Here is a 27,250-nt window from a genome sequence, read left to right as displayed (position 1 = left end):
TATTTGAGATGAATTTTTGATGTTTTGTAATTTTATAATTTGATGTAATAGTGATGTGTTTTTATTTGATTGTAGGATGCTTTATAAATCACTCTGAGCAGGCTTAAAGGTACGATCGACATTTCAAAATAAATAAATATTAACAACATCACAAAGTAACATGACCCCTGATAATCAACGCTATGTAACCAGTCAGGAACGGCCGCTGACCGGTTAAATAGCATATCGGCGCCTGTCAGTATTCAACAGGCGATAACTGATGATCTTCCGTTGAATATTGTCAGTTAGTGTCCAGCATATAACTGGCTATAACGCGTGATTTATCCGGTTAGACACCGATATTCACTGATACTACCCACTGATTTTCAACCCCACCTTAGAGGCTATGGACCCTGTTTACTGAGGCGCGTTAGCATTTTTCATATGCCTACAATTAACTCATGTGTTAACCATGTAGGCGCCCATAGGGATATTTTAGGTGCCTACACGGTTAACGCACGTGCATGTTTAACACACATTAAAGATGGTAATGCGCCTATAACGTGGCTCCGTAAACAGAGCCCTATATTTGGCCGCGGGAATATGTGGGATATCTTTGATCGTTAGAAGAAAACCAGCTAAGTCTGAACATCAACATAGCCGGTTATCCTTTAGGTGGCCCAAAATAAACCAGATATTCAATGCCGGTCATCGGATATTCAATGCCTGGCACTGACTATCTGGGTTTACTGGTGACCATGGGAGTTAGCCAGGCTAACTCCCATGGTCTGAATATCGGCCCCATAGTATATGTTGCAATATAATATATATATATATATATATATATATATATATATATATATATATATATATATATATATATATATATATATATATATTCATGAACTTGATGTGTCCTTGCCTATGCTAATCAGATAGTGCGGACACATTACCGTGTGCTACTCGATTAGCGCAGGAATACTGCTGGAGCCCTTACTGCCTCCTAAATAGGTGGCCGTAAGGGTCTCCTGGCAGTAATGGCCACACACTTATATGGAAATTAGCGCATGGCCATTAAAAAAAAACGTGGCCATTTTTCAGTCACAGTAGAAAGTGAAAGGAGTGCGTGGCAAACCCACATGCTAATCGCATCGCTGGCCACTTTCTGGCGCAGTTCGGTAAAAGGACCCCTAAATGACTTTTAAAAACTGTCCTCTGTATTTGTGTGTGTGTGATACACATAGCAGGGGTGTAGCTATGGGGGGCCACGGGAGCCTGCAACTTTCATCTGGGCCCCTGGTTTGGCTGGCGAGGGTCCCCAACCCCCGCCAGCTGAAGCCTTCTTCAGTGCTGCTCTCCCATGTAGCCGCGTTCGCTGCCCTGCTCTTCTTTTTTCTTGCTCCTCCTGTGCAGGCTGATGCTCTACGTGAAAATTAGAAGGCGTGTCAGCGTGCACAGGAGGAGCAAGAAGAAAGAAGAGCAGGGCAGCGAACACGGCTGCGCCAGAGACTGGCGCTGAACAAGCGGAGCGGGGGAGCAACGAGGCGGGGGGAGGAAGGGGAGAGCGATGAGGCATTGAGGGGAAGCTCCAAGGAGCTGAGGGGAAGCGGCGAGGCAAGGCGAGGCAGTGGGGGGGGGGGGGGGCGAGGAGGCGAGGCAAGGCGGTGGGGGCGGTAGGGCGGCACTCAATTGTGCTCCCAAATTCGGGCTCTGTCCCCCTCCCACCATGAGGTCTGGCTACGCCCCTGACACACAGGGCCCCGTTTACCAAGCTGCGGCAAAAGGGGGGCCTTTTACCACATTGGGTAAAAGGGAAGTCTCTCTTTCCTACAGGAAATGACCCGAGTGGCAAGTAAAGCACTTACCGCACGGCCATTTCAGGAGGGGAGCCCTTACCGCCACCCAATGAGGTGGCGGTAAGGGCTCCCACGCTAACCCAGCAGTAACCGGGCAGTGAGTGGCACTGCCCAATTACCGCCAGGTACATCCCGGCGCTATATTTGTGTAGCACCAGATATGATGGTGCACTAGGGGTGGGAAGTACCACAGGGCTGCTACGGTAGCCCGGCAGTACTTCCTGTTTAGCGAGCAGTAAGCCCGCAATGGGCTTACCGCCACTTAGTAAAAGGGGCCCATAGACACTAAAGTTTAATATTTAAAAGCACGGGGTCCAATATTCAGAAAATACTGATAAATGTGCACCCTATTTTTAGCCAAGTTTAGGAGCATAAGCTGAAAATTCATCTTAATTTAGGAGCTTAAAAGTTCATTTAGGCCTGCCATTCATTTGCCTAGATTTATGAGCCTAATTTATGAACCTAGTTGTGAAAATCAGTGCTAAGCACCTTACTTCTTTTCCCCATCCTAAATCCGCCCATTTATTATGCTTCTAAGTTTAGTGAAATTTGGAGCAAACATTTACACATTCAGCCCTAGTCAATTTTCACAGAGGCCAATTTATGATCATAACTCTCAAAGGCGCCTTTTCTAAACTGCATTCGGCACTAACACGCAACTGACGCAGCAAGAAATGGACTACCGTGGGATGCGTTACAGCATCACATGCATTAAACCCTGCCCTAAATCATTTTTTTCTATTTTTTTTAGGGGGCGTGCCAAGGGCAGAGAGTGGGCATTCTAGTGCTAACCAGTTAGTACATCTAACTGGCTGGCTCAGAGATAATGCAGGAATCCCTACGCCTTCAACACAGGTGACGGTAAGTGCTGTCACGGTAATTTTTAAAAATGGCTGTGTACTACTCTTGGTTGTTAGGATTGGGAGGGGGTTGGGTGGGAGTGGAGATTCATTACTTAATGACGTTCCTATCCACCCCCATCCTGTTAGACTGCCAATGAAATGCTTTGATGTTTCACTCATATATACTGTCATCTACCAACATTTGCTTATTTCCGATCTGACGAAGAAGGGCAACCTTCGAAAGCTAATCAAGAAATGTATTAAGTTACGTCCAATAAAAAAGGTATCACCTTATTTTCTTTTCCGTGTTTTATTTTGTTTTATTTTTATTGATTACCTTTAAAAACGAACTAACACGGCTACCACACCTCTTTACTTAATACCAGTGGCGTAGCCAGAAAGCAATTTTTGGGTGGGCCAGCAGGTTGGATGGGTGGGCACCCATGCTCTGTCCCTACCCCACTCCATGCTGGACCTCTACCTTACTCCCCACATGGTCCACATCTCTCTCCTTTCCCTTCAGCCATCCCCTGCATATCCAGCACCTATCCCAGCCCCCCTTCTACATGTCCAGCACCTCACCTCCCCTTTCCCTCCAACCCCCCCGCCCGCCCGCCCGCATATGCAGCTCCTCTCCCCTTCCCCCTGCAAATCCAGTACTTCTGTCTCCCCTTCCCTGCAACCTCCCCCCTGCAAGTCCAGTGCCTCCTCACCTCACAGTCTCCGTGTCCTACCTCCGCTGCAGCGCTTGCAATTTGCTATCGTCGGCGCTGCCTGACACAGCTGAGAGACGTGGCATGATGTCCTGCTCCGGGGCCTACCCTCTGCCGCGGTAATTCAACTTCAGAGCGGAACGCACGTGGCAGAGGGAAGGTCCTGGAGTAGGACGTCACGCTGCGTCTGTCAGCTGTGTCAGGCAGAGCGCCGATGATAGCAAATTGCAAGCGCTGCCACGGGGGTGGTGGAAAACGGAGACTGTGAGGTGAGGAGGCAGTGCCAATAGCGTTAAAGGGAAGCGCTACGGTGGGGGTAGGAGAGGGTGTGAGGAGACATGTCGGTAACAGAGGTGTTGGGAGTCTTCTCTGGATGGCCCTGAGCCCAAACTGGGCGGGCCTGGGCCCAACCAGGCCCACCCGTAGCTACGCCCCTGCTTAATACTTAAAACTTGGAAATGTTTAGAGGTTCTATAGTCTGTCAATTGGCTGCCTGGGGCGGGAATGGTCCTTCCTTTTCTTCACACTCGGGAGACAGCTAAGGTGACTAAATAAAGCAATGATGCTGTATGATGTAGAAGATTTAGTACATATAAGTAGATAAGTATTGCCATACTGGGAAAGACCAAAGGTCCATGGAGCCCAGCATCCTGTTTCCAACAGTGGCCAATCCAGGTCACAAATAACTGGCAAGATCCCAAAAATGTACAAAACATTTTATACTGCTTATCCCAGCAATAGTGGATTTTCCCCAAGTCCCTTTAATAATGGTCTATGGACTTTTCCGTTAGGAAGCCGTCCAAACCTTTTTAAAACTCCGCTAAGCTAACCGCCTTTACCACATTCTCTGGCAACGAATTCCAGAGTTTAATTACACGTTGAGTGAAGAAAAATTTTCTCAGATTCGTTTTAAATTTACTACATTGTAGCTTCATCGCATGCCCCCTAGTCCTGGTGATCAGCAAGAATGACTTGACACGACTGTGTTTCGGCCCATTGGCCTGCCTCAGGAGTCTTCTTGTATTGTTTAGGTAAATCTGTCAGTATCACTTGCTGTACAGAAGCGTTTCAAATTCTTTTTGCTGTTATGATCCGTAAAAAAGGCGGGAAGAACCTGCTGGTAGCGCCGTACGCCCTCGGCAATCACACTTAGAATCTCCTCTACACTTCCCACCTTTTTTTACTTACCATAACAGCAAAAAGAATTTCAAACACTTCTGTACAGCAAGTGATACTGACAGATTTACCAACACAATACAAGAAGACTCCTGAGGCAGGCCAATGGGCCGAAACACGGCCGTGTCAAGTCATTCTTGCTGATCAATAAATCTTCTACATCATATGGCATCATTGGTTTATTTGGTCACCTTCGCTGTCTCCCGAATGTGATTTTCTCTGTGAGGTTTGTGTTCTTCTGCATTTCTGTCACTTCATTTTCTTCTACATAAGGTTTTCTTGTCATTGTGATTTCTGCCTGTTTGGTTATTTAATATTGGCTGTACTGTACTCGTTCCGGCCTTTTGGTTTTCAATGAAGACTTCTTTAAAAAATATTTTTTTTTACAATGGCTGTACACTAATGATAGCGTTAGCGCATGGCCATTAATGCAAAAAATAAAAAGTTAAGGTCTTTATGGCCACAGTAAAAATTGCCTTAGGCTGCGGAAAAAACCTCTGTAACGACGCACTAAGACCTAGTTTTTACCATAGCTTAGTAAAAAGGACCCCGAAGTTAGGACCATAAATCCTTTGAATATCAGGCCCATGATATCTTGGGGGGACGGAGATTAGGGGCTGAAAATTAATTGGGTGGGAGTAAGGCTGAAGGTTCACCTGGAGTGCCCAATACCCTTGCATCGGATCCTGGTGGTGACGGCAGCCTGCATTTCCTCCAGGAACTTCAGTATTTCATATTAGGTCCATTGTCTGCAGGAACCCTGCAATGATTTCTTCAATCATTTGACTTGAGCTTCTGCTCTCAATTCATTTTTTTGCCATTACAAATCTCCTGTGTTCATCTCATGCTCTCACAAAGTCTGTTACGGGTTTAACTAGCACTTGTAAGAAAGGAACAGTAAATTACCTTAACGTAAGCAACAATTTTAAGGGAGATGGTTGCAAGGTAGAGGGAGTTCATTGCAAAGTCCATTAGATTCCACCAATCGTGAACATATTCGTTGAATCCACCGTCCCACATCTCCTTAATTTCACCCCAAATAAAACCTGCAAGAAGAAAGGCTGTGTTTACGTACTTAAAATTGTACTGGCTGTCAGCGTTCACAGACAATGACGAATGCAGTGGTGCTGCATATCAGCCGGACGCTCACTGTTAGAGAACTGCCCTTCACACGCTTGCATTACCCACTGCATACGAACTAGGCCGCATCTATGCAAATGCAAAAACAGCACCAGCGAGATAATGAGAGGCAAAAGTATGCAAAACAGCTCATTACCTATTAGCGCAGCACAAAAGCGTACAGGATAAAAAGTGCCAATCGCATTGCAGTGGTATTAACGCCAAAGCTTTACACCTTGTGGAAGTGTGAATACATTTTTCTGTTACTGTCACATTACCATCTGTACTTTACCATCTGCAGTAATACATGCCTCATTTGCATCTCATCTGCATTGGGCTTTGTTCAACTTGCTGGTGCTAATCCACTTTAGTTCATCGGCTCCTTAATTATTTCTATTGGCTCAGCAATGTATGTGATCAAAACGCTTCTCGCTGCCAATTGTCTCATCTGGTTAAATGCGATATTCAGCACTTCATCGTCTAAAGCGACACCACGTAAAGATAGAACTGTTTTATGTGGTCCAATTTGTCTGGTTAACTTAGGCCATTAAGTGCTGAATATCGACTCCACCACCAAACCACCCACATTTTTTGGTTTTATTGGTTAGTCAGTTAAGTGCTGTTAAGTACCATGGACAGTTCCACACAAGTGATTTAACTGGCCCGGTGCCTATCCTGCCCGGTTAAATCACTTTGAATACTGACGTCTTAAAGAACACAACAAAATAAACATTTGTCTAAACAAACATGGGAAAGTGAAGGGCTATCCTCTACAGCTATCCACTCTGTTGATTTTGGATGGAAACTCCATCAATGAGGTTACACTTTGGAGATTATATCGGGCCAGCTGTTAATACATATGTTCCAATTTACCTAAAACCCACGGCAAAATCATCCACTCTACGACTGTAGGAGGAGGTCCCTGGACGTGGAGATCGGTCCTAACGATGTGCTGGGATGCCAGGAGCAGCAGAAAGAGGAAGGTTAGGTATGAAGCTGTGTGGCAAATAAACTTTATAAATGGCTTCTTGATGAACAGTCCCAGCCTGCTCTTGGGTGCAATCAAGTAGGCCACAGAAAGCACCGGAAAGAGCAAGCCAATAGTGACGCAGGTGATGAGTTTAACAGCCCAGTGTTTGCGCCGCCATCCAGGGAAGCCGTCGTACCACAACGTGGCGAGCAACTGCTGGCAATTCGGCTGAGCGACAAACTAGAAAGGAAGAGAGAGAGAGAGAAAAAACACAGAGAACTAAAAAAACCTTTCCTTCACTTCTGTTCCTATGCACTGTTTGGATAATCCACCCACACATATTATAATATAGATCCGACAAGGAAGCATGAATCAGGCAACGTGCCTCAAATGAGGGCAATAAAAGGTTTTTTTTAAATAGTATGTTTACAAATCTATTAAACAGACAACGTTACGAAGAAGCAGGTATTAAACAGGCAGGTTTTTACTGCAGCAAGAGAAAGGCTGTTCCTGGTTACTCTCAGGTGGGAATCCTGATCCAGAATTTAAAGGAAAAATACATCTCTCTTTACTAAAAGATGTGAGGTTCTCTCCTGACCAAGATGTGGGAAACAGATTCCTTTTTATTCATAAAAATGAAGTGTCCTGTTAATAGAATTACTTGCTTATCATTAGGGAGATTCATGCTGGCAGGTCCTGATTTACCCTCCCCCCCCCCCCCCACCACTAAGTATTTGCAGTAGCTATAAATCCTCAGAGGAGCTCGGGGGGGGGGGGGGGGGGGGGGTCAGCCTACTCTGCTGAACTGATACACTTTTTGGTTCAGAAATAAAGGGTTCAATCTCCATATCTTCCACTCTTCCATGACATACAGCCTGTTAGTACCACATCCCATTAAATAGAACATTAAACCCATGCTATCAAAATCAGACTCAATAATTCAGTTGGCAGTTGATACACAATGCATAATGAAGTTTTCCCTTCCCCCGTCCCCTTCGTGTTTCATCCTGATCTTTTGTGTTTTAAAGCATCTATCTCCTTCTCTGTCGCACCATCTGTAGTGAATCTGAGTGAAATCAGGATGTAGCTGAACTGATCCTTCTCAGACCCCCTATGCAGGCATCACCCCCCAGTGCATGTGGAGGGGTCATTTTCTAACCAGGCACCCAGGCAGGGAAGGCACGTGGGCGCATTTCACTTCAGACGCACATGCAAATTCCGCTTGCATAGTCAGCGCATCACGCTCTAGTCCTCCCCTTAAAATATGCTTTCCCTAAGGAATGTGAGACAATCCATCCACATTTCATTATCCTAATAGGATATGGGAAGGCGGTAGAACGAGAGGGCATGAAATGAGATTGAAGGGGGGCAGACTCAAGAAGAATGCCAGGAAGTATTTTTTCACAGAGAGGGTGGTGGATGCTTGGAATGCCCTCCCGCGGGAGGTGGTGGAGATGAAAACGGTAACGGAATTCAAACGTGCGTGGGATAAACATAAAGGAATCCTGTGCAGAAGGAAGGGATCCTCAGGAGCTTAGCCTAGAATGGGTGGCAGAGCTGGTGGTTGGGAGGCGGGGCTAGTGCTGGGCAGACTTATATGGTCTGTGCCGGGGCTGGTGGTTGGGAGGCGGGACTAGTGCTGGGCAGACTTATACGGTCTGTGCCGGGGCTGGTGGTTGGGAGGCGGGACTAGTGCTGGGCAGACTTATACGGTCTGTGCCGGGGCTGGTGGTTGGGCGGCGGCGATAGTGCTGGGCAGACTTATACGGTCTGTGCCAGAGCCGGTGGTGGGAGGCAGGGATAGTGCTGGGCAGACTTATATGGTGCCCTGAAGAGGACAGTACAAATAAAAAAAGTAGTACATATGAATTTATGTTCTTGGGCAGACTGGATGGACCGTGCAGGTCTTTTTCTGCCGTCATCTACTATGTTACACAGTAAAACGTGATCAAACCCATAAGGAATAATAATTCCAAGAGCACAACAACTTGCCCCAAAACAAGGCAAAATGAACAGGTTTATAGAAAATAGAATCAAATACACAGAGGCTGAATATAAAGAACCAAAGACCTGGGGAAACAAATACTCCTTCCATTATCGGTGAAAAAATGTGGTCGGAACTGTCTAGTGGCGATCCAAGGATAAGCTATTCCATGCACCCTCTTCTAAGGGACACTGAGCTAGTCTGCTTCTCAGAATTACTACAATGAATATGCATGAGATAATTTTACGTAGATTGGAAATCTGTTGTGTGCAAATCTGTCTCATGTATTTTCATTGTGGTAAACTTGGAACCTCGACTGGCTAGGTGAGGGCTGAGAGGCAAAGGCACAGTAGTGGTGTAGCTATGAGTGGGCCTGGGTACACATGGATGGTTCAGGTCCACCTGGCATCAGCACACATCGTCAGTGTTGCCAGTAGGGATCCCTAAACCCCGCCAGCTGAAGATGTCCTCTGCCGGAACCCCTGATGTCGGCACCCCCCGCACATGCTCCCCAGTGCTGGCAACCTCCCACCCCCGCACAACCCCTGCACATGTGCATGAACTGAGCATGCGTGGGGGGGGGGGAGTAGGGGGTGCTGGTGTCAACAGCTAAAAGTGCATTGCCCAACTTCTCTGCTGCTCAGATGGCCTGGGGTAGAGGGGGCGGAGGGTTGTCATCCAGTAGAGGACATTTTCGTGTAACTCACCACTGTTTAGGTGTGGACTAATGATTTTACCAATTACCTTAAATTGTTGCAGTCGATCAACCGAGTACCTCAAACCATAAGCCCGTGCCTGAACAGCAGCAAACAATTAAACTAACTTTATTCTCGCCATTCAAAACAGTGAAAAGGAATAAACGTTAAGTCTACTAAGAATGCTGGCTCTGGAATTCGTTGCCAGAGAATGTGGTAAAGGCGGTTAGCTTAGCGGAGTTTAAAAAAGGTTTGGACGGCTTCCTAAAGGAAAAGTCCATAGGCCATTATTAAATGGACTTGGGGAAAATCCTCTATTTATGGGATAAGCAGTACATTTTTGGGATCTTGCCAGGTATTTGTGACCTGGATAGGCCGTTATTAAATGGACTTGGGGAAAATCCACTATTTATGGGATAAGCAGTACATTTTTGGGATCTTGCCAGGCATTTGTGACCTGGATTGGCCACTGTTTCAAACAGGATGCTGGGCTCGATGGACCTTTGGTCTTTCCCAGTATGGCAATACTTATGTACTTATGTAAGATGGATTTTGGAGCCAAGATCCAGTCTGGCATTACAATTTTTAAGTGTGAAAAAAACAAAAAGGGGAAAACCCCCCACTTCCAAATAGATCTAAACAGGAAAAAAGGGGAAGGGGAAAACAAGTACAAGTGGAAATGAACGTGAATGAGATAAAATATTCTTACAAAAAGATACTAAAGAATAAAGAGGCATCGGAGAAGTGTATAATTGGGCTGTCGGATCTCTTAAAGCCCCAGATATTTCAGATCCTAGCTCCTCTTTTCATTCATCGATCACTTGCCTCAAAGTTCCTCGGCATCTATTTTCAGTATTTGTTAATTTTATTTTATACAAAATATACCCAAAATTTTTTTAAAAACAAACTATATCCTGTGCTCTAAAAACAGCAAACATGAATAAGCATGGTAGGCTACACTGGTAGCTCCTTGAGATGGATCAGCACTGTTACCGTCAATTAGAGCAGCATACAGCAGGGCGGGGCGGTGGGGGCGGTCCGCCCCGGGTGCAAGCCACTGGGGGGGTGTTGGTTCCGCTGGTTCCCTGCTCCCTCTGCCCTGGAACAGGCAGACCGCTCCCACCGCCCCGCCCTTGCTACGCCACTGACTGCCCCTGTTATATGCAAATCAAGTTCATGCATATTCATTGCGGATATCCTGAAAACCTGACTGGCAAGGGGTACTCCAGGACCGGACTTGGGAAACACTGGTTTATAGAATAGGTCTAAGCCCTATTTTTTTCAGCGTTGATATTTTAGGCACCATTTATAGAATGTAATCCATGCCGTGTGTTCCATTATGTTTTCATCCCGTTGCCTGTATTTTCTTGATAAGCGCAGCTGTTTTAACCAAATTAGCCATAGCTGTACACAAGGGACAAAATCTGACTTCAGACACTGGATAGCATAATTCCTGTTAGCTCAGTACAATAGGGGGTTTGAGTTTGAGAGAAAATGTGATTATTAAGCAGGATCTGACTATCCATTAGTAACAGAGCCCTAAGCTGAAATGCCTGGGTTGCTCTCAGGACTGAGATACAATAGACAAAACCTCCCAACACAGCCACAGAGAAACAGGAGCTTTTCCAAAATCCCTTCTCCATCTGGACCTCTGCAAAAGGAACCTCTGGCCCCCTGTAAGCTCGTCTAAAACATCGTGTTCGGTTAAATGGTGTGTGGGTACATTATCGGGCATTCCATCCCGCAGAGAAGTAAACTTCTCCATTTCGCTTAATTCTAGTCAGAAATAGGAAAGGCATTTTATCTACACGTTGCCTCGGGATTTTAATCCTCCGTGTTATTGGACTGCCTTATTAAAACATCTGTTTTATCCTGCATAGTGATTAGAAGCTCTGTGAAAAAATTCTCAGCTAGAAAACAAAAGCTTCATTTTAAGCTAGATAAAGTCTTGCCACCCCTCCCCCCCACACCGATATTCACCTTCTCATACTTTGAGATCTGCTAATCTGAAGCTGTTAACGTTGCCTTCTGCAGTGAAGACTCACAGTGGCATTCCGAGGGGCGCTGACACCCGGGGCAGATTGCCGATGCGCCCCGCCTCTCCGGGTGCAGCGTCCCCCCGTACAGCGCGACCTCCCCCCCCCAGCGAAGGGACACCCCCCCACCCTGGTGAAAGAACCCCCCCTGGTGCACGCCGCTGGGGGGGTGCCGCGTGCCTGTCAGCGTCGTTGGTTTCCATGCTCCCTCTGCCCCGGAACAGGTTACTTCCTGTTCCGGGGCAGAGGGAGCATGGAAACCAATGATGCTGACCGGCGTGCGGCACCCCCCCCAGTGGCGTGCACCCGGGGCGGACCTACCCCACCGCCCCCCCCCCCCCCTTGGTACGCCACTGAAGACTCATTTTCTCATGCATATTCATTGTGGATATCCTGAAAACCTGGCCTGCCTGTAGACCTCGAGGACCAGAATTGAGCAGCCCTGAATGTCCTGACACACTGGTTGAGAACCACTGTTCTAGAACATGCTGGAAGAATTTCACTGTGTAACAGGTCTGGATTCCCAGTGGTACCAATGGAACCACTCCAAAAAAACTGAGACTGAGTCCATTAGAGAGATGTAAAAACACACCCCAAAAACGGAATGAGGAAGCTCAACAGGAGGAATTAGAGTTTCTGAGGGAGGGACAGAGGCCTGGTGGCAAATTACTGTCATGGCCACTTAGGGTTACCATATTTGCCCTAAGGAAAAAGAAGACATATGCCCACCCCTATCACACCCCGCCCCATCACATCTGCCCCCTGTCACCCCCCACCCCCCAAAGAAAACCAGATTCCCTCTCTCTCCCCCCATGTATATCCCTTCCCCAATTTTCCAGCATCCCTCCACCCACATGCCTCCACTCACTACCTCTCCCCTCCCCTCCTGTACCTTATTGTAGTGCCCTGGTGGTCTACTGGCTTCTTCAGGGCAGGAAAGAGCCCCCTCTTTCCTGCCTGGCATGGCTGTAAAGCTCTGGTGTTCCCGGAGCCGATTCAAAATGGCTGCCGAGAGTTCAAGCAGTGACCTTGCAAGACCAACCAACAGATGTTATTAAAAAATAATTTTAAAATGTCTTCTTTCCTCATTTCTTATATGCAAGGTGAAGAAAGTTTTTATTTTTATCTCTCAACTCCCCACCCCCAAAACTTGGAAACCCATTTTAATGTTGACAGTGATAATGTCACCTAAATATAAAAGGGGAACAAATCTTGTACACAGAGTGCTGTATCTTTATCCTATATAATAAAACGCACCTCCAACATTCTGAAGCTGACTGCACGGCTGAGGCATTCCTGCTCTCTGTATCCATCTCCTGAATTGACATCACGTACTTCCGGGTTCATCACAAGCAGAAGTGACCAACCACACGAGGTTTCTCGGCTTCAGAATGTTGGAGGTGCATTCTATTAAATAGGATTGGTCAGTTCCTTGAAGCACAGCCAGAGCTCAGCGTCCTGCACAGTAACGCTCAGACACCAGAGAGAGGAAGGGAGGGGGGGGGGGGCTGACACCAGAGAGGGGGGGGGGGAGGTATCTCTGTCACACACACACTCTCTCTCTCTCTCTCTCTCTCACACAGTCAATGTCTTTCTCTCTCTCACTCTCACACACTGTCTCTCACACACTCTATGTCTCACACTGTATCACATTCACTCTCTATGTGTCACACAGTCACTCACATACTCTCTTAGTCTCATACACTCAGTCTCACAGAGAGTCTGTGTCTCACACACACAGTCTCTTGCACACACTGTATCTGTGTGAAACACACTCTCTCTCTCACACTATGTCTCACATATGCACTTCCACACACTCTCATTCTCATCTCACACACACACTCTCTCTCTGTCACAGACACACTCGCACCCAGACTCACTCTCTCTCTCACACACACACACACTCGCACATTCACTCTCTCTCTCTCACACACAGTCACTCTCACATACACTCTCTCAAACATACACACTCCGAGGAAAACCTTGCTAGCGCCCGTTTCATTTGTGTCAGAAACGGGCCTTTTTTTTACTAGCTGCACTCTGAAGCTCAAACAATGTTGTTAATTTATTATTACAAAACATCTATCATCACATTACAGACAAACACATGACTTACTCAAACACTGCTTCCCCTACCTCTCTGCACATACATACCAACTTTCATTCGTCTGTTGTTCTCTGATGTTTTTATACACGTTTACACCCCCTTATGGGCCTATATCATATTAAACACATGTTTAAGCATATTCAATCTTTGTAGGATTCAACAAATGATCCATCGTTGTTATTAGTTCATCTTCACGGTGTATTCTTATACCAACTTGCACCGCTATGCCATGTGCACAAATTGTAATCCACAAACAGCTTTTTCCAAAGTCCAAGCTGTATTAATGATCCTTTCAGGGTTATAAACGTTGAACGCGTTTAATCACCATAAATTTCAGTCTTCAATCCTGCTGGACTTTGTGCCTTGGACAAGGAAAACAGTCTATGATTCCCATCCTACTACTACTACTTAGCATTTCTATAGCGCTGCTAGGGTTACGCAGCGCTGTACAAGTTTAAACATGGGGAAGGACAGTCCCTGCTCAACAGAGCTTACAATCTAAAGGTTATGAACTATGTAGTCAGTGTAGGTATCATGAATGGGGAAGGTGGTTAGGCGCCAAAAGCAAGGGAGAAGAGATGGGCTTTGAGTAAGGACTTGAAAATGGGCAGGGAGGGCGCATGGCGTATGGGCTCGGGAAGTCCATCCGCAGTTTGAATAAAGCCTACGGCTTGCCATATATTTGTGTTAACGTTAAAATCCCCTGTTAACTTCTAGAATACCTCATGACCTCAAGACCATTCATTTTAATATATCGTGTAAGTTAGCTTCTGCAGGGCCACCAAGAGGGGAGCAGGGGGGCAAGATCCCCCAGGCCCAGCCTCCAAGGGGGGGGGGGGGGTGGCTCTGGCAAGGTTTTGAGGGAGCAGAAGCTTCTTCCTGCCTGCTTCATTAACTCTCAAAGAACCACAAATCTAAATACAAATGTGAAAATAAAACCAAACTATCTTTTACAGAAACAAATGAGACTAAAATAATGCCCTCACGCATTAAAAGAATTTACTACGAAAGACTTCATACTGTCACTTATCCACAGATTAATATATTTAAACTCAAAATCTCAGGTTATGAGCTTTTCTTTTTATGAAAAAAAACATTAATAGTCCAACTTCATAAGAGAACTGCATACTAATAAGGGTAGTATCATGGATAAATTTCACAGGCAGACTTGTATGAGTTCCCAGACTCCGCAAACAACTATCACCTTTATATAAAAGATAATTTGCTTAAAATGCCAAAGGTCTAACATACCTCACAAAAATGTATAAAGTCAAACATTTAATTAACAAAGATCGTAAAATGAAGAGTAAAAAAGTAGAGTGTCACTGGTCCCATGGTCATAACAGCTTCGGCATCGTGTAGAGAACAAGGGATAATTCAAAAAACACCCTTCATTTCACTATGCTTAAACACAATGTGCAGTGCTTTGATACGCCAATAACTTATCCTATATAATAATTTGCACCTCCAACGTTCCATGTCTGGCTGCCTGGGTTTGTAGCATCTCCTGACGTCAGCCAGCCTCCAGAGTTCCATTCTCCTTCACTGTCCCGCCCTCGCGTCAAGACGTAATGACGTCAGAAGGCGGAACAGTGAGAGGGAAGGGAACGCTGGAGGCGAGCTGACGTCAGGCGGGATGTTACGAACGGAACGGAAGCCAGCGCCAGCCAGCCAGAGAACGTTCAGGTACAAATCAAGGGGAGGAGAGAATCGCAGGATATTAGACTGTAAGCTCTTTGAGCAGGGACTGTCTTTCTTCTATGTTTGTGCAGCGCTGCGTATGCCTTGTAGCGCTATAGAAATGCTAAATAGTAGTAGTAGTAGTAGTAGTACATCGAGGGAGGGAGGAAGGGAAGGGAGGGCAGGCAGAGGAGAATTGATGGACATGGATGGGATGGGAGGACAGTAGATTGTAAGCTCTTTGAGCAGGGACTGTCTTTCTTCTATGTTTGTGCAGCGCTGCGCACGCCTTGTAGCGCTATAGAAATGCTAAATAGTAGTAGTAGTAGAGGAGAGAATTGCGGGACATGGATGGGAGGGCAGGGAAGAGGAGAATCGCTGGACATGGAGGGGAGGTGAGGGAAGAATTGCTGGACATGGAGGGGAGGGCAGGAGAGAGAGAGAGAAAAAAAGCTTACATGACAGCCTTCCTAGGGCCCGTTTCATTGTTGAGGAAACGGGCATGGTTCCACTAGTAGTTATATAAACTTACCACCTAAGTTGTTCACCCAACAGGGACTGAAACAAACAGGCATCTTTTAATGCCCGTACCATGTCAACCCTTTTTTCCCATGCTACTACTACTACTACTTATAATTTCTATAGCGCTTCTAGATGTACGCAGCGCTCAATAAGGGCCTCTTTTATCAAGTCACGCCAATGGCGACAAAACCCATTCACTTTGAATGGGCTCCGTTGGCATTACCACATGGGAACTGCTAGCACAGCTTGATAAGGGCCCCTTTTACTAAGCTGCGTAGGTGCCTATGCATGCCGAACGTGCGCCAAATTGGAGTCACTGCGTGGCCCTTGCGGAAATTTCAATTTTGGTGCGCATCCACTATGCGCGTGTGGAAAATATTTTTTATTTTGTGTCGGTCACATTTGATGCACGTAGGTAATTACTGCCCAGATTCTTTACTGCTAGGTCTATGGCTGGCAGTAAGGCCTCAGACCCAAAATGGACCCGTGCCAATTTTGATTTAGCTGCACATCCATTTTTGGCAAAAACCAAGAGGCCTTTTTTACAGGCACACTAAAAAATGGATCGGTGCGCACCCAAAACCCGCGCCTACACCACTGCAAGCCATTTTTCAGCACGCCTTTGTAAAAGGACCCCTAAAAAAGCCCTAAAATTGACAGTTGTCATGGAAATGTTTAAATGTTGAATGCTACAGACATATATCTTTTACAAAGACTTAAAACAATTTCATGAAATAACATTTGAAAACTGCTACCTTACTCAAAACTGCAGAAGAAATAAAGAAAAAAAAAAAGAAAAAAAATCCATTGAACAAAACAAAAGTAAAACCATACTTCCACATAACAACTACTAATCAAAAAAACAAAACAAAACCACATAGATGAAGAAAGGTAAGAAAACCAATGGGGTATTTATGATCAGGCAGCTACGAATCTCCTCAACTGTTATATTTATTACAAAATATCCATATTCCAATATATTGTCTCTATTATTAAAAACCCATCTATGGTTTGCTAAAAATGACAATTGTAATGAAAACATTGCAACTGCCACAATGCCCAAAACACAATGATGCAAAAAAAAAAAAAAAAAGGAAGAAAGTGATTCTACCTCAGTAGTAAACAGGCAAAAAGATAAAGAAGCACTAAGGACATATTAACCTTTTACATATTGTCTTGTCTGAAAAGAAGGTGAGCCCTTAGGTCCCGCAAGGCCCCGAAGGACCTCAGAGGACAGCCATGCAACCCCAAGTCTTCACCCACGGCGACCGCCGTTCACCAAGGGTTGAGCCCCCAGCTGCAGGCGGTCAACGGGACTTCCGGAACCGCGGGGTTGACGAACTGACCCAGAACTGGAACCAGGAGTGAAGAGGACAGGTGGAAAACAGAGGAGTCCAAAACCGGCAACAGGTCAGGGCAGGCAGCTCACAGCGTAGTCTGAAACAGGCAAAAGGTCAAGGCAGGCGGCTAGCAGAGTAATCCAGAAACAGTCCAAAGGTCAAAACCAGGAGAGCAAGGAAACCAACTGAGAACTGGAACACACGAAGACTGGCCTCGGGAAACAGAACCTGAAGCAATGTCTTATCTCAGGCCCGTTCCTTAAATACTATCAACATTCAACCGCCCAGCCCCAGCCGACATGGCCGGCCAATCAGAACCTGGTTACTGACAAACTCCTTCTGATTGGTTCCGTCCGACCTCCCAGGCGGGACTACAGCACCGGCCTCCCAATCTAACTCCTCAGAGGCGGAGCTTCGGGTTCCCGCGCCCGAAAGTGAAGGAGGCGCCGGCCATCGCGTCTCGGCGCCATTCTGCCCACTGGCGCAAGCACGGACCCCATAGCCGGTGATCGAGAGCCTGGCAGCTGCGATCGCCGGCCCACGGCCTCGGCCCCGGACTGGGCGGCTACCGCCGCGGCCTCGAGAAGGCCGGCCCTCGCCGCGATGGACACCGGTTCCTGCTTTCCGCAGAGGAGCAGCCGGAGGGAGCATGTATGCAAATTCTTATTTGAAATATAATTAATATTCTTAAGGATTTCTAAATGGAAATAAAATTAATAAAGTAATTCCATTTAAAAAGAAAAAGGTGAATGAGCAGAAAAATGGCAGATCTTCAGTCCTCATATGTATAAAGATGGTATTATATTCCACTGTACTAAAATACATTGAGATCCAAATCCTGATTGAGTCTGTATGGATGAATAGTATTTATTTCAAATATATACCTTTGTTCCATATGAACCAAGTTGGGGGGTAGTTAGCAAACTGCATTACAGCTATAGAATATGTTATTTGCCCCTCAGTGCATGTTGTAGGGCATTAATGCAAGTTGTAATAACACAACGCACAATATTTAAAGTTATTGTGGGTTACGTGCGAAGGGGCGGGGAAACCCGTATTATCGAAACAAGATGGGCGTCCATCTTTCGTTTCGATAATACAGTCGGGGACGCCCAAATCTCCACATTTAGGTCGACCTTACAAATGGTCGTCCCTAGAGATGGTCGTCCCCGATTTACGGCGATAATGAAAACTGAGGACGCCCATCTCAGAAATGACCAAATCCAAGCCCTTTAGTCGTGGGAGGAGCCAGCATTCGTAGTGCACTGGTCCCCCTCACATGCCAGGACACCAACCGGGCACCCTAGGGGGCACTGCAGTGGACTTCAGAAAAAGCTCCCAGGTGCATATCTCCCTTACCTTGTGTGCTGAGCCCCCCAAACAACCCCCAAACCTACTCCCCACAACTGTACACCACTACCATAGCTCTTAGGGATGAAGGGGGGCACCTAGATGTGGGTACAGTGGGTTTGTGGTGGGTTTTGGAGGGCTCACATTTACCACCACAAGTTTAACAGGTGGGGGGGGGATGGGCCTGGGTCCGCCTGCCTGAAGTGCACTGCAGTACCCACTAAAGCTGCTCCAGGGACCTGCATACTGCTGTCATGGAGCTGGGTATGATATTTGAGGCTGGCATAGAGGCTGGAAAAAATATATTAAATTTTTTTTTTAGGGTGGGAGGGGATTAGTGACCACTGAGGGAGTAGGGGGAGGCCATCCCCAATTCCCTCCAGTGGTCATCTGGTCATTTAGGGCACATTTTTGTGGCTTGGTTGTAAACAAAAAAGGACCAAGTAAAGTCAGCCAAGTGTTCGTCAAGGACGCCCCTCTTTTTCCATTATCGGCCAAGGACGCCCATGTGGTTAGCACGCCCCAGTCCCACCTTCGCTACGCTTCTGATACGCCCCCGGGAACTTTGGTCATCCCCGCGACGGAAAGCAGTTGAGGACGCCCAACATCGGCTTTCGATTATGCCTATTTGGGCAACCCTGGGAGAAGGATGCCCATCTCCCGATTTGTGTCGAAAGATGGGCGCCTTTCTCTTTCGAAAACGAGCTCAATAGTCATAGCATGCAAATTCATGCAAAACACCTAATTTCTATGTCATTTCTATAACACCGCAAGCTGTGTTATAGCTGGAAAAAATAATCCCAGCAAATAGTTGTTTTAACATCCTGGAAGCATTGGGCTGCAAAGCCACGATCCAATGATTCCAGGCCTCATCTTAAAAGGTGAGAAAGCAACAAGGAAAATGGTCCATCAGATCCAACCTGGAAGATAAAACAAGGAGACAGACCTTGTAAAAAACACAAGTTAACTAAAAGTTCCCAGGATATCAGACATCTGTGCCTGACATGCAGTGATGTAGCTAAGGGGGGCCTTGGGGGTCTGGCCCCCAAATTGGATCCGGGGCCCCTAGTTTGGCTGGTGGGGGTCCCCAACCCTCACCAGCTGAAGACTTTCTCCAGCGCTGTTCTCTGCGCATTGCCGGCCCCGCTTCCTCTCACACCGCGTGCATGCTCAATTGGGCGGTAAAGCAAGTTTTAATAAACTATAAGCTAAGGGTCCCTTTTACAAAGGCACGTTAGGCGCTACGCGCGTGCATCACATGCCTATACGAGACTACCGCCAGGCTACCGTGCCTCCCGGCAGTAATTTTAGATTTGGCACGCGCCCATAATGCCTGGATGATTTTAGCATTTATTTCCTCATAAGTGCGTTGTTTCTGGTGGTAATTGGCAGTTGGCGTGCGCTGACCGGTCGTGCATGTAGTGCACAAGCCCTTACTGCTAGATCAAAGGGTGGCATTAAGGGCTCAGGCCGATTTTGGACGCGCGCTGATTTCAGTTTTACCACATGCCCTTTTCCTGTCTCATTAAAAAAAAGCCTTTTTTTGCAGACGCTGTAAAAACTGGCCCGGCGCGCACCTACACTACTGCAGGCCACTTTTTACCATGGCTTAGTTAAAGGACCCCTATAAGAACCAGCAGCTTGTACATGCCAGCATGGTCCTGGATAGGGTTACCATATGTCCAGATTTACCTGGACATGTCCTCTTTTTGAGGACATGTCCGGGGAACCAGGCGGGTTTTGCCAATCTGCTCGTTTGTCCGGATTTCTGGACAAACAGGCAGGCTGGTGGGCGGACCGTCAAAATGGCCGCCAAGAGTTGAAGTGACCTCACGAGACTTCAACTCTCGGAGGCCATTTTGAATCGGCACCGAGATCACAAACAGGAAGGATGCATGCAGGGTAGCGCTCCGGGCAGGAAAGAGGGGGCTCTTTCCTGCCCCGAAGGCGGAAGAGGTCACTAGACCACCAGGGCAGTAGTAAGGTAAGGGGAGGTGGGTGACGGGGAGGGGGAGTGACGTGGTGTGTGATGGGGGAGGGGAAAATGTGACAGGGGGCGGAGCAAGGGCGTGAAAGGGGGTGGGTGGGGCGTGAAAGGGCGCGGGGCATGTGTCCTCCTTTTGGGGGGACAAAATATGGTAACCCTAGTCCTGGATATTCAATGCCAGTGCCCTGACATGGTCCAGCATCAAAACCCTGGGCCTAATTCTATCTGCTGTGATCAGCATTTCAATATCAGGCCGATTATTCACTGATAAATATATATACAGCTACTACCTTCCACTTTCAGGCATACCTAGCAGCATCGACAGACCCAAACATTCAAAAGAGAGAACTATGAGCGAATGGCCACAGCCTCCATCCTTAAAATCTAGACAAACCTTTAATGAACAAAACGAAAGAATGAAAATCCCCCAGCACGTGAGGGAAACGAAGCACAGAAATTGTACAGCAAGAGAAAAAAAAAAAAACTCTTCAAAAAATCAGACCACCAAACAAGCCAAAGCAGGTGACTAAAACACAAATACAGTAGGGAATATAGAAAATTGCTTCAGAAACCACAAGTAGATTAAAACCTGTCACAGGAATGGTGGACTTAACTTAAATATGAAAGGTTAATAAATGTAGCCCAGGTAGGCTACAGGCAAAGCGGCTCACAACCTCTCTAGAAAGCAGACAGAAAAATTGAAAAAGGAAGATTCTCCAGCACAGAATGGCAACTTGGGGTTGTGACTCCAAATGGGGTCACGGAACCCACATTTGGGGTCGTGCACTGGGACGAGCCTCCATTGACCTACATCTCCAAGGGGTTGTGCATTTTCTGTGAATGTACAGATGGGGGTCATGGTCTCAGCAAGTTCGATAAACAATGAAAGCATTATAACACAGCTGTATCTGAAAATCACTGGAATCATGACTCAGACAGAATTGTACAGAATGAAGAGATGGTTATCACTACTACTACTTATCATTTCTATAGCATCACTACACGTACGCAGCGCTCAGGGCCGGTCTTAGCAATTGCGGGGCCCTGTGTAGAGCAGTTCAGTAGGGCCTCCCCCTGCCCACACCCCCCCCCCACGCCTGCCACCATAAGCCATAACTCTGATAGAGTTTAAAAGGAAGTTTAGAGCTCTCAGAACCCCACCTTACCCCATACCTTGATGTGCATCCACCATGTTTCAGTACAGAGCGGCAGACAGCAGCAGTGATTTTCTTATCCCGTCTGCTGCATTCCGCCCTTGCTGAAACAGGAAGTGACATCAAAAGGGGGCGGGACGCAACAGCAAGGAGGCTCTGGGCTTGGCAGCTGACGGGATATGAAAATCACTGCCGCTGCCTGATGCTTTCTACTGAAATGTGGATGCACATTGGTATGAAGCAAGAAGGTGTTCCGAGACAGGAGGACAGACGTGCCAGAGTTGGGGGGCCCCTATTGGGGGGCCCCTAGGAGCGCGGGGCCCTGTGCGACCGCTCCTGTCGTCCCTGCCTAAGACCGGCCCTGGCAGCACTGTACACTGGACATGAAGAGACAGTTCCTGCTCGACAGAGCTTACAATCTAATTAGGACAAACAGGACAAATAAGGAATAAGGGAATTACTAAGGTGGGAATGATAAAACATGGGTACTGAACAAGTAAGGGTTAGATGTTAAAAGCAGCATCAAAAAGGTGGGCTTTTAGCCTAGATTTGAAGACGGCCAGATACATTCCTACTCTTAATGTTTATTCAAACATTTTATACTGCCTAATCTAATAAAATATAAATCTGAGTGGTTTACACACCCAGTCATAAAGTGAAAAAGAACACCATTTTCAGAAAGGAAAGAAGCAATCACACCCAGTTCATGCATACACTATAAAAGCCCACATACAACTAAAAGCAGCTTAGTAGGAGATGGAACGGGTTACTGATTCACCACAGCCAAATGCCAGAGTAAAAAGATTTGTTTTAAGTTGAATTTTTAATTTTTTGTATATGAAATAATTCTTCCCGAATAATCGAAGAGAAATCATTCCACAACCTTGGGGCGAGAAAGCAGAATGTCTCACGGGTTTTAAATGGGATGAGAATCCACTGGATGAAGAGCTGTGGAAGGTGTATGGAATAGTACGAGACGACAGAAATGACGTGTAGAGCGTATTCCTACAGATAAAAAGGCTGATGGAAACAAACTGGATATTGCGGTAAAGGAGAAACGCAGAAGTCTTGTCTTAGAAGATTCTCATATATCAATCAAGAAAACATGTCAAAAAGATAAGAAATTGTTACATTAGGGCACCACTGGCTCGATTTGAAAGAATTTCCAAGAGCGCCTTGCTGAGTTTGCTGTACAACCTATGAACAGGGCTGGCGTTTCCATTACATGAACTAGGCAGTTGCCTAGAGGGCTGAGATTCTGGGGGTGGCAGAAAGGTGGACGGTAGCAGGCAGCAGGGTGGGTAGTTTAGATCCCCTCCCTCCCCTGGATGTCCCATCACAGCACTTCCCCCAGCAGCTCAGTCCACAGGGCTGGCAGGTAGGAGGACACTTATTAGCACAGCTTTCTCTGCACCACAGGGTCAGTCTCGTGATATGAGCCACAAAATCCCACAACCTTGTGGTTCATATTGGGAGACTGGTCCCGTGTGGCAGAGAAAACTGATACAATATTAAGCCTAGGAGCTGAGCTGCCCGGGGAAGCAGTGGAGTAAAGGTTCCAGGAAGGCAGGTCATTCGAAGCATCAGTCACAGATCGCCTCCCTTCAGGCCTTCCCTCCCTGTGTCCCGCCCTCACGGAAACCGGAAGTTACATCAGACGAGGGCGGGACACAGGGAGGGAAGGCGAGGTCAGAAATGAAGAGAGGCGATCTGCGACTGCCACTTTGAATGCAAGGGGCCCGGAACCGAGGAGGCAGGGAGGTGAGACCGCGGACTGCAGCGGCGGGGGGAGCAACGTGGGGCGGCAGCGGCAGGGGGTGGAGGCGGGGCGGTCTTGCCCCGGGCCCAGCCTAGTCTCTCGGCAGCCCTGTGCCCAAATAGTTAGGTTTTACTTACCAGCCCTGAGCTGGACAGGTACTTTTTCTAAGATGAGGCCCTCAGCTCTTGGTAGAGGTCATGACCGTAGCAGTAGCTGGTTACCATGTCTGAGGCGTAGCCAGAGTCGGTATTTTGGATGGGCCCAGAGGTAAATTGGATGGGCCCTTCCACAAGCACGTGCCCCCTTCCCCCCTTAACCACACACCACAAATATCTTCCCGGAGATATTTGTTAAGAACAAAAAAGGTTTGTTTGTTTTCCCCACCTACCCCACATCTTCTCTGTGGCGTCTCGGCATCTGTGCTCCTGTCTCTGAACTCTGTCCCCTCCCCCAAGTCAGCCCCGCAGGCTTCCATCTGCCATGTCCCACTCTCGATGACGTCATTGCCTATTTCCTGTCTGGTGGAACGTGGAAGCCCGCGGGGCCGGCACAAGCAGCAAGAATGAATCGCTACAGGTGCCGAGGACACCTGTACCGAAACCGGGGAGGGAAGGGGTTCAGAAACCAGAGTGCAGATGCCGGGATGAAGCAGAGGAGAGGGGGGAAGAGAGCAGTGTGGCGTTACAGCTGGGTGGGCCTGAGCCAGGATTGGGTGGGCCTGTGCCCATCCAGGCCCAGCTGTAACTACATCACTGCCATGTCTCAGTGAACCTGAGCATGCCATCTCTGCTGTGTACCTGGCATGAGTTTATCTTCTAAAATGCTTCTTACAGATAGGATGGCATACCACAGATAAAATCACTGGAATTTTCCTGAGGTGCCTAAGCCAGCAAGGATCACATTTATTTATTTATTTGCTGCATTTGTATCCCACATTTTCCCACCTATTTGCAGGCTCAATGTGGCTTACATTGTTCCGTCATGGCGATCACCATTCCAGAATGAGAGATACAAGTAGTATTACATAAAGATCATAAGTGACGTGGAGGGGCATAATCGAACGCAAACGCCCATGTGTAAGAACGTCTATCTCCGAGAACGGGTCCGTGAAGGGGGGGGGGGACAAATCGTATTTTCGAAAAAGATGCACATTTATCTTTAATTTCGCAAATACGGTTTGTGCCAGGCAAATGCATTGGATGTGGGCGATTTTGAGATGTGGGCGTTTGTTTGAGCTGGGTGTTTTCGTTTTTCAGCGATAATCGAAACCGAAACGTCCCAGCTCAAAAACGACCAAATCCAAGGCCTTGGGTCGTGGGAGGGGCCAGGATTCATAGTGCACCGGTCCCCCTCTCATGCCAGGACACCAACCGGGCACCCTAGGGGGCACTTTAAAAAAATAGGAAAAAACAATAAATTACCTCCCCGGTGCATAGCTCCTTTACCTTGGGTGCTGAGACCCCCAAATCTCCCCCAAAACCCACTCCCCACAACTCTACACCATTACCATAGCACTTAATGGTGAAGGGGGACACCTACATGTGGGTACAGTGGGTTTTGGGGGGGGGGGGGTTAGAGGGCTCCCATTTACCACCACAAGTGGTACAGGTAGGGGGGATGGGCCTGGGTCCGCCTGCCTGAAGTGCACTGCATTACCCACTAAAAGTGCTCCAGGGACAGGACTTGTTGCTGCTGTATAACCTTGACACAGCAGTTCACACCGTAAGACTAATCTCGCTGAAAACGTCCTTTATTTCAATAACCGCGTTTACTCACAGTTAACTGCAGCTCAGAGGTTGTGCCCCACTGGCAACGAGTCTCCCTGGTACTAAGATTAGCAGTAGCTCAGAGCTGGCAGAATGGTGTACAATGCCCTCTTTCAGCAACATTCAAGGTAAGAACTAAGTTCTGTAACGTGGCTACACACGAAAGGGATCTAAAACGGACTTACAAAAATGGCCACTACCTTGTGGACTACCGGAAACAAAACAGGGCACACTCTGACCCAGTAAGCAGAGGGAAAAGCACCATGGGAGAAGAGCCTACCAACATCGTGAGACTGTAACACAAGCTAGTGAAATCACAGAGCCCAATACCCTACACCCACCACAATGCAATGCTGATGTGACCCTGCAGTGCACCCGAGAGCCACATCTGACCCAGGGAAAGGCTGTGAGAGGATCGAACACATTCTGCTGTCATGGAGGTGGGTACGGAATTTGAGGGTGGCATAGAGGCTGGGAAATAAGGTTTTTGCAAGTGGGTTTTTTTGGTGGGAGGGGGTTAGTGACCACTGGGGGAGTCAGGGGAGGTGATTCCCGATTCCCTCCGGTGGTCATCTAGTCATTTAGGGCACTTTTTTGGGACCTGTTCGTGAGAAAAAAGGGTCCAAAAAAGTGTCCTAAATTCTCGCTAACAGCGCCTTTCTTTTTTCCATTATCGGCCGAGCGCGCCCATCTCTGCTCGGCCGATAACCATGCCCCAGTCCCGCCTTCACCACGACTCCAACATGCCCCCGTCAACTTTATTCGTTCCCGCGACGGAGTGCAGTTGAAGACGACCAAAATCGGCTTTCGATTATACCGATTTGGCCGCCCATGGGAAACGGACGCCCATCTCCCGAACATGGGCGTTTTTCTCCTTTCGAAAATAAGCAGGATAGCAGATTAATCAAACAAGTATCAAGAGATCACAAATCGGGATAAGAGAAAGTAGTATTGCGTTAACGTTCATAGGATGGATTGTTGCGGTATGCCTTGTTGAAGAGGTAGGTCTTCAGTGATTTCCGAAAGTTGGTTAAGTCGCACATTTTTTTCACGTCAACATTGATAACTTCCCCCCTTAGAATGTAGAGTTTCAGTCTCTTGTAACCAGAGCTGATATTGTGATGTCATAATGCCTCCTTCTGCCAATGCCTAAGAGCCAACCTCATCATTGATGTCACAATGGCTTGATTGCTGTTATTACAGCAGTGATTTTGATTTCTACAGAATTAAGGGAGAAAGTTATCAACGGGGGCTATGGTTAAAATGTTCTAGTTTACTGTTAACCCCCAGTTATTAGTAACTACGTCTCACTGCATTAAATGGGACCTAGGCTAGTGGTAAAACAACCCAGCTTAACGGTAGCCCATACATTGATATCTACAGCCCTAAGTGTGGTGCTATTAATTACAGTCAAGTTCCACAAAGGCAAGTTGAAAATCAAAGCTTGCTTTCTTGCCAAAAAAATGAGTGGGCCTTGAAAGGGATGTAAGCACCAGAACTCCGTTTCTCTTTCATTCATTCCATGCTGCAAGTTTGCGATATTTTTACTTGCACTCTTCATGAGCTGATTTAAGCACCTTGGAAACTTTCCAGGTTTCTTCTTTCTTTCATGAGTCTCCTGCGTATCTAACAGCAGCAGAGCTCCTTCTGGAGCCAGCATACAGTGCAGCAGGACACAGAAAGGCTGAAATTATAATCTTCATGCTACATTAACACGCTACGAAATACCAGTTCCAGCATCGAATGTAAGCGACTTCCCCCTGGCACAGCACCCTTATCTCAAGGACTTTAGAACAGGGGCGTAGCCAGACAACAGATTTTGGGTGGGCCTAGGCAAGAATTGGGTGGGCACCAAGTGTCCCCCCCCCCCCCCCCCCACAAAAAAAAAATGATCTCAGCTGGTGGGAAAACGCTTCTTTCCACCTTGGCAGCAGGCATGCACTGAAAACTGAGCATGCGCAGGTGCTGGTGTCATGGAGAGTAGCGTTTTCGTTACCATCAGGGGAAAATCTTCAGCTGGCGGAGCTTGGGATTCCCACCAGTTACCACTAAACATGTGCTACTGTTGGGTGGGCCTGAGCCATAAATGGGTGGGCCATGGCCCACTCAAGCCCACCTGTGGCTACGCCACTGCTTTAGAAGTCAAATTTTTCAGAATCTTTCTGAGACGTAGCCACTCCGCCTTCCAAATCTCTACTAACAACAAGCACAAATG

General features: G+C 47.2%; 1 protein-coding gene across 2 annotated transcripts in view; it reads right to left on the bottom strand.

Annotated features, from left to right (window-relative positions):
• Window positions 1-27,250, bottom strand: part of TRPC5 (transient receptor potential cation channel subfamily C member 5) — a 154,171-nt gene that overhangs the window by 59,247 nt on the left and 67,674 nt on the right. For both annotated transcript variants that reach the window (XM_030209460.1, XM_030209459.1), the window contains exons 3-4: window positions 6,559-6,895; window positions 5,473-5,612 (exon numbers count right to left, since the gene is read on the bottom strand). In XM_030209460.1, the coding sequence (XP_030065320.1) occupies window positions 5,473-5,612; window positions 6,559-6,895 (477 nt within the window). The remainder of the gene's footprint in view (window positions 1-5,472; window positions 5,613-6,558; window positions 6,896-27,250) is intronic.

This window comes from Microcaecilia unicolor, chromosome 7 (genome assembly GCF_901765095.1).
Source record: "Microcaecilia unicolor chromosome 7, aMicUni1.1, whole genome shotgun sequence".
Lineage (NCBI taxonomy): Eukaryota > Metazoa > Chordata > Amphibia > Gymnophiona > Siphonopidae > Microcaecilia > Microcaecilia unicolor.
The sequence above is the reverse complement of the archived record's forward strand: the minus strand, read 5'-3'. Positions and strand labels throughout refer to the sequence as shown.